Here is a 13,248-nt window from a genome sequence, read left to right on the forward strand (position 1 = left end):
TATGTCACAGAACAACAGAAAGCTAAGGCTGGTGAAAGCAACTTCTACCTCCTACTAGTCCGTCTGGGTTACCCTGTGCCATCTCTTCCATAAACAAACATGCAACCCCGGAGAACAAACCAACCGGTTCCCATGTTCCAGCTGGCAGTAAAAGCATATGAGAGAGTTGGAAAGTTGAAAACAATACATCAAGAGGGAGCTGGAAGAACTACTACTTAAAGTACGCTGTCATTACCTGGACAAGAAAACCAATGACAAGTTTTATACTGTCTCATTACTTTTGTCAGATGCTGTTGTTTGGCTTATACTCAGGAGGACTGTTGTTCTCTCCCATCCCTCCCATTTTTTAAGGTGTTGTATGCTTCAAATCTTAAGACGGGGCAGCTAAAAGAGAGCGGATCAAACACTTTGTTGTGAATAGTATTTGTTACAAATGTAGTCTTTTGCCCTCTTCTCCCCCGCCAACCCCTCCCCCCCGCACTCCAAACAACAAACCATTCTTGATTCATCATTTGTTTCTCAAATAGTTTGGATGAATGATTTTCATGCTATGAACTATTTGTTTCAACTCTTCACTACTCAATTTTCTTACTATGTGACTGGTCACTCAAGAGACCTGGCATTTTCAGGAATACTCAGTGGTTGTCTCAATACTTGTGTATATATTGCCTTGTACTTCAGTTCATCTTCCTGCAAAATACCTGGAGCTTTTCCAGCAGTTGGATGTATTATACAACTCAGGGATGCCTCTCTCTCTCCTTATCACACTTAAATGCACATACTCCTTGATGCAGAGTTTGTTCTTCACATTGTGGTAGCTTGTGATAAGGATTTGAAGTCAAATAAAATCAAATAAAAAAGATGAAGAATGGGTACAGCAGCAAAATCACCTGCCCTGAAGCCTTTGCAAGGGTGAGTCTCTTTCAGTTAGTGCCAAAATTTGAAGCCATAATTGTAATATAATTGAGTAAAAACAGAGAAACTAAGGCCAAATCCCCCAGGGCTTCTCCTTCAATACACGAACAAGTAACAGAGGAGAAAGAAGTGCCAATATATTCCTCTTTCCCTCTAGGTGCTTCCTTGCCAAACTGCATTTTTCTTTCTCCCCATTCTTTCCCCCAAAAAACATTGTTTTATGAGGCAAAATTCCTACACTGCAACATAAGAGAGGCTCTGAACTGCAATTCATGCGGGTGGTTCTAAACTTCTGCAAAGCTCCGGTCCTTTGGGACTTGGGGTTTTGGTTTGATCCGGAGAGAGGTAGCTATAGACACTAAAGTTCAGATACAAATCTGTATCCAGATCCAAACTTCCATCTGTTTGAGATAGTCTGTTTGGATTCTGGGTTTTGGTTCAGGCTCATCTCTAAAAATGAGGGTACAGATGTGGTTTTCTGTTTAATTACAAGCTATTAGACACCCAGAAGCAATAGATTCCTTTTAAATTGAAGAGTGTGTGTTTATGCTTTTATATGAAGGAGGGCTGGTCCCTGTGAGTAGGGTTCTAGCCTGAGACTTGAGAAACCAGATTAAACTCACTCACTCTGTCTCTGGGCCTCAGTTTCTCATACCTCAGTTCCATCTGTAAAATGGGGATAATAGCACTTTCCTACTTCAGAGGGGTTTTTTGCGGATAAATATACCTTAAAATGTTCAGATACGATGATAATGGTGAGCCATATCAGTACCTACACTATGTCCTTCAAGGCCGGAGTCCCGTGATAAAAACAGTACGTGGCTACGTAATTGAAGACTTCATCATAATACCAACGGACAATGGGGCAGAATTAACGTTGGACAGGCAATTATACATCTGGAATTTCCTAACTTTCAAGTGCTTGACTTTGCAACCTAACCAATGTTCTTTTAACAAAGTTTTTTGTATTTAATTAATTCCCTAGATCCTTTTTTAAAGGAAAAAAGTGAAGAAAATTCTATTAGGTGCAGTAACAGCCTCCCCCTCCCCAATCATGCATCACCAGCTGGGGCTGAACCTTGAGCATTGTAGCTCAATGTTAGCAGTCCATGATACAGAACTAACTCAATCAGCAGGCACTAGGAGAAAACTAAAGGAGTACCTGTGGCACCTTAGAGACTAACAAATTTATTTGAGCATAAGCTTTCCTGAGCTACAGCTCACTTCATCAGATGCATTCAGTGGAAAATACAGTGGGGAGATTTATATACATAGAGAACATGAAACAATGGGTGTTACCATACACACTGTAACAAGAGAGTGATCACTTAAGGTGACCAGCAGGAGAGTGGGGTCGGGTGGGGGGGGGACCTTTTGTAGTGATAATCAAGGTGGACCTTTCCAGCAGTTGACAAGAACATCTGAGGAACAGTGGGGGATGGAGGGGGGGAATAAACAAGGGGAAATAGTTTTACTTTGTGTAATGACCCATCCACTCCCAGTCTCTATTCAAACCTAAGTTAATTGTATACAGTTTGCAAATTAATTCCAATTCAGCAGTCTCTCGTTGGAGTCTGGTTTTGAAGTTTTTTTTGTTGAAGAATTGCAACTTTTAGGTCTGTAATCGAGTGACCAAAGAGATTGAAGTGTTCTCCGACTGGTTTTTGAATGTTATAATTCTTGACGTCTGATTTGTGTTCATTTATTCTTTTAGGTAGAGACTGTCCAGTTTGACCAATGTACATGGCAGAGGGGCATTGTTGGCACATGATGGCATATATCACATTGGTTGATGTGCAGGTGAACGAGCCTCTGATAGTGTGGCTGATGTGATTAGGTCCTATGATGGTGTCCCCTGAATAGATATGTGGACAGAGTTGGCAACGGGCTTTGTTGCAAGGATAGATTCCTGGGTTAGTGGTTCTGTTGTGTGGTGTGTGGTTGCTGGTGAGTATTTGCTTCAGGTTGCGGGGCTGTCTGTAAGCAAGGACTGGCCTGTCTCCCAAGATCTGTGAGAGTGATGGGCCGTCCTTCAGGATAGGTTGTAGATCCTGTTATCTTGGAAGTGGGGGTGAGCCTCTGAAGCAGAGTCTGTGTGATTGGGGAACATGGCCAAGGGCTCCCTCTCTGTCTCTCACAGAAAGTGGAAGAACCACATGGTTCTGAGAGGGAGAAGGACTATCAATGCAGCCCAGCTCTCTGGGGGAGGGAGGGAATGTTAGAGGGGAAGGAGAGAGACAGTCAGTGGGGGGAGCTCCAGTCCCATGTGGTGGCCCCAAACTGGGGAAGGAAGCAGTGGGTTGTTGGGACCAAGTGCTGAGGTCCAGGGGTGTTAGGGACAGTCCCACCAAGTATAAGGCATCTTGCCTGACATGTATTCCTGCAGTTTGGCCTGTATGTCATGTCTTGCTCAGCTGCGAGCAGCAGCTGCACTTACTCCTGTAGCTGCTAGAGCTTGCTGAGGAGCCTGATTCAAATCAGTCAGGCTGTGTTTCTACTTTCCCAATAGCCTGTGTGCATTCAGCCCTGTTTTTAGACTGACAACGAGTGCTAAAATAGAGGCCTGTGAAATACGCACAAAGTGACGGGAAACAGCGCAAAATGTGAGTTTATTTGCATTTTGCTACAAATGCAGAAATGGCCGTGTTTTGGTTTTGCTCAAAGAAAGGCCCCATTTCCACTAAAAATGAACCAGTTCCCCAGAGAAAATGGGCGCACACAAAATGAAATTGGTTTTGGAATTTGGTTGTATTTTAAAAAAAAAATTAAACTGCTGTTGGACCAATTGCTAAAATACTAGTGTTTTACTGAGATCAGTGAAATGCCATTACATAGTAAAAAGTCGCAACTTGCTTGAACAGTAAACGGATCTTTCTCCAGTCTAAGTGGACCAATGAACACAAGAGGGTTAAAAAGTCGACATGAACTGTGGAGAACTGCTTCTTGTCTAGTTTATATTTATTCACTACTTATAAAGTGATAAGAATCTCCTGGCTTCTGTTGCCCCTACTCTTCCCTTTAAATCCTCTTTAGTCAGTTTGCTGAATCACCGTGTCTGTTGGCTCTGAGTAAACGTGAGTGGCGATGATGACGATGATGATCGGGGTGGCACACCCTCCTGAGACTGGTTAGGGATATTAGACTAGGAAATATAGTGCAAACTAGTTTCCTCTCTTATTGGAGATCAATTCTCCGAGGGAGCTGCCAGCGTAACTGTTACTTTTAGCCATGACATCGCTCTGAACCCAACAACACTGCACCACGGGGAGTGCCCTGCTGCAGAACGGGAACCGGCTCAGCAGCAGTTGTGCTGTCACCTGTGCCTCCCTTTGCCCTGAGGTTTCTCTGCTTATTCAAGGCCATTCTGGAATTTGCTGCTGTTTTGTTGTTGTTGTTGTGGGGTTTTGTTTTTGTTTTTATCTCCTTGCAGTAAAGTTCATGCAAGTGGTCTCTCATTGTTCACCTTGTCTTTTCATTCCTCCCCTCCCCTTCTTCACTTGACACCTGTTGCTGTCTTCAGTGGGTGAGATGCCCAGGGAATTCTGTCATCGGTTAGAGAAGGGGAGCAGAGCATGTATGTGAAAGAGGGACAGAAGAAGACGACTGCAAATCTCCCCCAGGCAGGCAGCCGTTGGGAGAGTTCTCTTGGTTTGGGTTGCTTTGTGGAGTGTTGTAGGTGCGATTTTTGGGGGCTGTTGTGAGTGCTGTGGGGGGTTTTGTGAGTCGCCATGCTGCAACAAATTTTGCGTGATATGTACATTGACCCTGAGCTCCTGGCAGAACTGAATGAAGAGCAGAAGCACATCCTGTTCTACAAAATGAGGGAAGAGCAGCTGAGGCGCTGGAGGGAAAGGGAGGACAAAGAACAAAGAGAGGAAGCTGCACTGAAAAGGACCATGAGACTCAAGCAAGGTAAGCTTTTGTGGACGTGGGCTGAGACGGTCCTATGTGATATAGAGGAACAAGATAGACTGTAAGGCACTCTATAAATGGAAGAGACCGCTTGGGGTAGTGTTGCCAAGTGGCTAGAGCAGGGGAATGGGTGGAAACTTGGCTCCACCTCTCTGCCCTCCATTCACTGGCCAGAGAACCAGCCAGGGTGGGTAGTCCTATTGCTGCGACAGACCAGCAGTAATTTATTATTTGAAAAAGGCGGAACCAAGGGAGGAAATTTCCATTCATTTATTGCCCTGAAGCACAATGCCTCCCAGCGCTATTGCTGTGGCAGAGCAGTTTAAGCACTACCTGCTGCTCAGGGGGGTGCCGATGGTCATAACCTAGCCTTTAATCTGTCTGCCCAAAATTTTCAAAAGTGCGTAATGATAATTGGGTGTCTGGTTTCCAGAAACGGATGGGTGTTGAGAGAATTCATGTTTGTAACCTTAGATGGAAAATGCTGTAGAATTGCAGAATCCTGGACTTACCCCCAAAAGTTCTTGTGTGTCAAGACAAAGGATACAGTATTGTCATTTCTGTGCAAAGGTGTGATCGTGGGTTACATGTAACTTTTTCAATGTGCATGAACAGTGATCTTTGGCTGAGCTCAATCTTTTTCTCCACAACCCATCACCCCTTGCCAGTATGGAAGGTTTATCCATCATTGCAGGGATTCAGAAAATATGTTAAGGCTCACAATTAATTGGACAAAGCCAAAGCTCAGAATAAGTCTTTTCTTCAGTCACTAATTAGCCAGCTCTGTGCTTGGCTATTGCAGAATTCCAAGATGAACATATATGAGCTGCTTACATTAAGACACAACTGAGGTACAAGTCTTGGTTCTGGGTACTAGACATAAGTGTAGGTTTCAGGGCTTAACCGAGCGCTTACTTTGTGCTTTAAGTAGCTTATGGCTTGTTCTTGCATGGTGCTGAGTATATCCCTATGGATGCTTTATACCTTTCAGGCTGGGACTTTACCCTGATTGTATCCTTTACTCATAACTGATCCTGTAGACTCACTGGAACAATTGCAGGATCAGGCCCTCTAAAAAATGACAGGATGTTAACGTACAAAGGTATTATTAAAGCAAAATCCAGTGGGGAGTGCAGATACACTAATATCCTATGGATTAGCAGCAAATGGGCTAAAATTGTCCCTACACTGTTATTAACATGAGGGCTTGGAGGATGCTATTTTACTTAATTTGCTATTTGCCTCCTGAACAAGTTCTTAAACACACTGTAAAGGGGCTTCTCCTACAAAAGATCACCTCCATACTGCTTCTTTCATATAGCACACAAAGCTTGTTTACTTTGATTTGTAGCTGAGGAAAATATTATAAATGCAATTCAGACCCACAGACCAAAACAATATTATAGTGTCAAGATAATCTGCATTACACTCATTCTCTGAGGAAGACTGATGCAGGAAAATCTAACAGCAAAACTATTTATATGACAATTTGTCATGCTGACATCTAAATTTCCATATATAAATTATATATTAAACCTATTCAGCATTGTAGTGCAGGAGACTATTTTCTAGGTAACTAATTTTCTGATTTACAAAGAATAAGAAAAAAAGAGGGAGAAAAGCAAAAAAGGAACCTACAGATCATGTCTGTGCATGGATGTGCACATGCATATGCAGAGTAAAGCTACACAGTGACCCAGCTCCAGTTTACACTCCTTGTCCCAAATCACCAGCATAAGATATCTTGATGGTTTTCCAGAAAATGTTCTTTCACCTTTTGTTCAAGACTTATTCCACTGGGCAACCAGTTTTGCTGGTTCCTTGAGTATTGTAATAAATGTCAGGCATGCAGGAGTGCTGGACTTTCAAAAGGAAGGAAGGGGAATGGGACTGAATGGGAGGTAGGAGCCTAACTCCCTTAAATTCCTCTGAAAATGTGGGGGGTGTTTCATTTTTCTATTTTTGCCTCAGTCAGCTGACATAGGTAAGGGTGTAGTCCTTTAATATGCTAGTCCCTTTGTTAACTGTTCAAACTCACATGAATTGGGTTTATTTGATTTAGTTGGGGATTGGTACTGCTTTGAGCAGGGGGTTGGACTAGATGACCTCCTGAGGTCCCTTCCAGCCCTGATATTCTGTGATTCTATTAGGAGGCAATGCAGACTAGAGTCTAGGGCTCTGGAGACCTGGGTTCTATTCCTGGCTTTGCTGCTGGTTGACCTTGGGCAGATCGTTTTCTCTGAGCCTCACTTTCCCCATCTGTAAAATGGGGATAATGATACAGACATGCTTGGCGATTTTTGGATTAAAAAGTGCTAAGTAGTATTATTATGCAGATCTGTAATATAATGTCAATGGTCTCTCCTAGAAGCTGGCTTCTTGCAGTTCAACCAGAAATGATGGGCCTGATGCAGGAATTACTGGGTGGAATTCTATAGTCTGTGTTTATGCAGGAGCTCAGACTAGATGATCTAGTGGTCCTTTCTGGCCTTAAAATCTATGAGTGTATGACTCTTTCCCAACACACATTCTGGAACATATTGAATTCTTTGGATCACATTGTGTAGCAATTTGAAGTCCTCTTCATGCTCCCAATGGAATGTAATGGAGGATTCCTATGCTTGGGACCTGCTCTATATAGTAGTATGGGGGATTTCTTCCTCTTCGATCAGCTTCTAGGAAACTTGGAAGCGCCACAACCACCTCCTTCAGTTCCCTGTCAGACTGAACAATTTGGGTTGCTTCATCTGCTTCCTTTGCCAAAAGTCTGATTCTCTATCCCAGGACACTGGTTTTATGCTAGTGTTAATCTCTTGAAGTCAGTGGAACTATACTGGTATAAAGCCAGTGTAACAGAGTTGAGAATCAGGCCCTAGCTTTTCTCGGATGCCATGTAGTTAGTTTGACACCTAGAAGAGCCGTGAGAAATGGGTCTTGAATTCCCTGGCCTTTTGGCCTGACATGAGTCAGGATTACAAAGGTTTACACTGTACACACATTAAAAGCACGTAGGGAGAAAATTAGAAAGGCCAAGGCACAAAACAAGATTAAACTAGCTAGGGACCTAAAGGGTAACAAGAAAACATTTTAGATACAGTAGAAGCAAGAGGAAGACCAGTGACAAGGTTGGTCCATAGCTCAATAAGGAGGGAAAGACAATAACAGAAAATATAGAAATGGATGAAGTATTTTTGTTTCAGTTTTTAATTTGTTTTCACCAAAAAGGTTAGCAGTGATTGGGGGACTAACCCAGTGAACATCAGTGTAAATGGGTAGGATCTGAGGCAAAAATAGGGAAAGAACAAGTTAATAATTACTTAGGCAAGTTAGATATTTTCAAGTTGGCAGGGCCTGACCTAAATACAGCTTAGAATTCTTAAGGAGCTGGCTGAAGAGATCTGTGAGCCATTAGTGATTATCTTTGAGATCTCATAAAGCACAGGAGAGATCACAGAGGACTGGAAAAGGGCAAATATAGTACCTGCCTATAAAAAGGGGAATAAAGACAACCCAGGGAATTATAGACTAGTCAGTTTAATTTTGGTACCCAAAAAAGATAGTGGAGCATATAATCAAACAATCAATTTGTAAGAAACTTTGAATTAGAATTCAAAATGATCTTGATCAACTGGAGAAATGGTCTGAAATAAATACCCTGGGAGGTTGAGGCATCTCCATTATTCAAAGTTTTTAAGAACAGTTAGTTAGACGAATTTCTGTCAGGGATGGTCTAGATAATACTTAGGTCTGCCTCAGTTTGGAGAACTGGACTAGATGATTTATCAAGATCCCTTCCAGGCCTACGTTTCTATGCTTTCTGTTAGTATTTTTAGCTATATTACCAATACAGAAGCTAATCCTGGCAGTTTTCTACAATTTGGATTGTTATTTAGGAACTCTGTTTCTTGATAACTGTCTAATGGTGGGGGAAGGGGGGGGAAGATGAAATATATAAACACAAGCTAGCCTTAGCTAGCAGCCTTACCTTTTTGGGCTGGAATGTTGTAAGAGATTGTAGAACAAACAAGTTTGGGCCTATTAGTCGGTGCCGGTACAGAAAACAGTGCTCCAGGAGGTGCTCTTAGTGACTGTGAGCTTGTACCTTCTAAACTAAGCCAACCAGACACTTGGGAAATAATTCACTGTAATAATTCAGAGCCCTCCCCATCTAGTGTCCCTTCTCTGGCCATTGGAGATATTTGCTAATAGCAGTTGCAGATGGGCCATATGCTACTGTAGGCAACCTCTTCATACCATCCCCTCCATAAACTTATCAAGCGCAGTCTTAAAATAAGATAAGGTGGTGTTTTGTTTTTTGTTTTTTTGCCCCTACTAGTCCTCTGGAAACCTGTTCCAGAGCTTCGCTCCCCTGTGGTTAGAAATCTTTATGTAATTTCAAGTCTAAACTTACTGAAGACCAGTTTATAGCCATTTGTTCTTTTGCCAACATTGGCCCTTAACTTAAATAACTCCCTCCCTCTCTGACGTTTATCCCTCTGATCCTGTAGTGGGGTGGCTGCCCCACTCCTACAGGCAGGGATTAAAAGCGGCCAAGGTAGGCTGACTGGGGAAGCAGCCACAACTGGGGCAGGCGAGACACCAGCCAGGAGGAGGCGCTCCGTATGCTGGAGAGCTAATTCCCAAGACGACCAGCAGGAGGCACCACACCGGTGAGTCATCGCTTCGCTACACATGGGGGAGAATGTGGGCATAGACAGTCACCCCTGATACAAGGGGCAGGGCAAGGAGTGTGGACTATTGCCCAGATCTGAGAGTTAAGAAGGAGAAGGTGGAGAAAACGGAGGACTACTACTGGAGGGCCTGTGTGGCCCGGCTCCCCGAGCAGCAAAGTGGACTGCTTCAGATGCTGCGGGGGAGGGCACATGGACCTCATCGGGGGCCAGGCACCTGGGTCTGGAGGCTGGTGCCAGGGCCTAAAAACTGTTTTGCCTGTGGGTGACCGGGACACTATAAGCAGGAGTGCTCCTACCAGAATGGAGAAAAGAGGCTCCACTTGGGGAAATGGGGAGCGGCCAGAGTTCCCCCTGTGAAGTCAACATGGGGGCTCCAAACTTGTTGGGCCTGTGGGGAGCCTGGGAACAGGAAGAGGGAGTGGTCCTACAGGACTCACCAGGGCCCAGGCTAGTCCTGAGGTGGCCAAAGGAAGGCACTGGATGTGCTTCCTGTGCCGCATGGGGGGCCAGGTAAGATTGTCTTGCCCCCAGAGAAAGAGAGGGAGGCCGAAGGATCGGGCTGGGTCTGAAACTGCCCCAAAGGAGGGGGTCGTAAAGACCAAGGCCCCAGAAGGGAGAGGATCTGGGACAGAGGGGCCCCAGATCAAGAAGGGAATCCACACGGGGGTGAGACAGGCCACAGTGGAGATCTAAACATCAAGGGAAACCCACATGGGAGCTGAGCAGGCTACAGTGGGCACCTAAACCCTTCAGGAGGGAAGCAGGCTGCTCCAGAGAATAGAGAGCCTGCAGCAAGAGAGAGACCTCCTGCGGACCCAGCTAAGAGGGAAGCTGGGGAGATAGAGACACCCCCCCCCGGTGAGCAGTCTTAAGGGGGAGGGTGTGTAATGGAGCAGCTGCCCCACTCCTGCAGGCAGGGGTTAAAAGCGGCCAAGCTAGGTTGATTGGGGAAGCAACCACAGCTGGGGCCATGCCCAGTAATGCCACAGCTGGCCCCATAAAAGGGCTGTGAGCCAGAAGCTGGGGGAAAATCTCATCCTAGCTCTAGAGGGAGAAGGGTTAGCTACCTGAGAGAAGGTACCTGAAGGGGTACAGTGCTGGGGAAGGGCAAAGGGAGCTGGGGAGCTCCAGCCTGGTAAACCCCTAGGCTGCAGGCCTTATTAAGAGCCCAGAAGGTACAGGGGCTGCAGAGGGAAAGCCTGAGGATAGGCAAAGGCAGCAGGTCCTAATCCCTTGCCAATGATGAGTGGCCATTGCAGTCTGCCCCAGTGAGTGGGGGCTAGATGATGACTGGCAGTAGCCACTGAGGCAAGGTGGGGATAGAGGGTTGAGGGTTCCCCTGGGAGGGGAGACCCAGATTGCGGGTTACTGCTGGGGGCAGAACCCTGAGGTAAAGGGGCACTGGGGTCTGGGAGGGACACGGGGGCCAGCGACAGGTGAGACAGCAGCCAGGAGGAGGTGCTCCATATTCTGGAGAGCTAATTCCTGAGATAGCCAGCAGGAGGTGCCACACTGGTGAGTCATTGCTTTGCTACAGACCTATTTTTATAGAGAGCAATTGTATCCCCTTGCAGCCTTAGTCTGATTGGTTGAAACAAGTCAAGCTCTTTAAGTCTCTTCTCGTAAGGTAGGTTCTCTATTCCTCTGATCATCCTAGTAGCCCTTCTCGGCACCTGTTCCAGTTTGAATTCATCTTTCTTAACCATGGGAGATCAGAATTGCATGAAGTAATTCCAAATAAGGTCTTACCAATGCCTTGAATAATGGTAATAATGCTTCATTACCTGTACTGGAAATACCTCACCTGATGCATCCGAGGATTGCATTAGACTTTTTCATGGTTGCATCACTTTGGCAACTCATCATCCTCCTGTGATTGACCAATACACTCAGGTCTTTCTCCTCTTCTGTTTCCAACTGATATGTCCCCAGCTTATAGTAAACATTCTTGTGGTTAATCCTGAAGTTCATGACTTTTCACTATTAGATTTCATCCCATTGCTGTTGCTGTACTTCTCAAGGTTGTCCAAATTTTCTTGTATGATATCAAATCACCAACTAAGAAACCCAGGTTTTATGCAGTTCACTCAAAGCCTGAAAGAAACTGTATCCACATCTAGGAACCATGATTACAAAAGAGAAATACATTCATATATCAAGGAATAAGAAATGATTTATCTCTGAAAACATCCACAGGTGTAAGGAAAATGGCTGAGTTACAGCTTTTAAACAACAAACTATGTTGAATTTGTTAGAGAATCAGTGTGGCTTTTTCTTAAGGTTTCAGCGTGGTGTTGAATGCAGATTAGGCCATCTGATCTCCACTTTGTACAATGGACAAAGTCAACTGGATGTTCTGTTAAATTATGTTTTTAAAGGGGGTTACAATGCTCAGGCCGTCAAGCAAGCTGACTGAGTGGTTTAATAGTCTAATGTGCTTTCTAATGAATGTTCTAGGATTTTCTGTAGGGCTGGAGGAGATTATATTCTATTAGTAATCTCTAGTAGTTCTAACAGGACTACTCTAATACTCTGGCTTCCCTGTTAGCAGTCGTTGCTCAAGGAAGTCGCAAGACTGCAATATCAGGGCACATACTACAGTGCAAGATTGCAATGGTCTAACTGTGTGACTGAAGCTTGCACTATGCTAGTCACAACTGTGCATGACACAGGTCAGCAGTGTTAGTCCTTTCCTTTCACGGGCACTACATTAATGAACTAGTTCACATTTATTTATATGTATAATTCGATATAATATGTATTTTATTAGGTGAGTGGATGGCATAGACTTCTAGTAAGATGTCTTCTAATAAGAATGTAGCCAATTTCTGAGAGGTTAATGTTCTGGATCCAATTTATTTACAAACTCTTCCTAGGGTGGTTCTTGCAGGAGCATATTTCCTTCCATTGCAATACACAAAGCGTACAGTGCCAGGTTTCCTTTTTGTTGAGTGCTAATAGCACTAAAGGAAGTCACCTTGAAACTTCAAGATCTCTTTGGGCTTTGCTCAGGTTGACTGACAGCTTTGCCATTTGCACAGAAACATATTTATTTGATTAGGCAGCAGTCCTTTAACCATCTTGTCTGAATTGGGACTAAGTGAAGGACCCTGCCACTTTCGATGTAGACTTGGTGCTGTCTGAATACCAGCAATGAGATTTCAAAAACTCTTGAATTCAGCAGCTGAAGCTTTTGGGAGAGGAGAGAATATTGGTTTGCTGCTACTTTATTCTGACATTTATTTGTTGTGAGCTACAATTCATGAGGTTCAGTCAAGAATGGTTTGTACAGCTGCATTACTATTCTCTTATCCTTAACTAGCATAGCTGGGAATAGATTAGCTGGGCTTATTACAGTATGGCTGGAAATAACGCCTTTAGATAAAGGCTATTAATGTTAGAAAGTCACTGGATGAAAGCACTTCATGGTAAACAAAAATCCCTAGTATTGCAAGCTGGTAGTTGGAGGATACAACATCATAACTGTGTGTGCGAGAGAGTGTCAGCTGTACTCCCTTCTACTTCCCCATGGTTGCTATAGAACTGGGGCGGGCAAACTTTTTGGCCTGAGGGCCACATCAGGTTTCGGAAATTGTATGGAGGGCTGGTTAGGGGATGGGGTCGTGGCCCGGTCCCCACCTCTTATCTGCACCCCGCCCCGCTCCCTGTCCCCCACTGCCCCATCCAACCCCTCCTCTCATTCCTGACTACCCCCCTGGGACCCCTC

General features: G+C 44.5%; 1 protein-coding gene across 2 annotated transcripts in view; it reads left to right on the forward strand.

Moving 5' to 3' along the window:
* Positions 1-4,643: 4,643 nt before the first annotated feature.
* Positions 4,644-13,248, forward strand: part of SH2D4B (SH2 domain containing 4B) — a 105,649-nt gene continuing 97,044 nt past the window's right edge. The window contains exons 1-2 of one of the 2 annotated variants that reach the window (XM_077822631.1): positions 4,644-4,793; positions 10,141-10,175. In XM_077822631.1, the coding sequence (XP_077678757.1) occupies positions 4,644-4,793; positions 10,141-10,175 (185 nt within the window). Of the gene's footprint in view, positions 4,828-10,140; positions 10,176-13,248 lie in introns of both variants that reach the window. The other variant, XM_077822633.1, reaches the window with a different exon arrangement.

Source organism: Eretmochelys imbricata, chromosome 7, assembly GCF_965152235.1.
Source record: "Eretmochelys imbricata isolate rEreImb1 chromosome 7, rEreImb1.hap1, whole genome shotgun sequence".
NCBI classification, from domain to species: domain Eukaryota; kingdom Metazoa; phylum Chordata; order Testudines; family Cheloniidae; genus Eretmochelys; species Eretmochelys imbricata.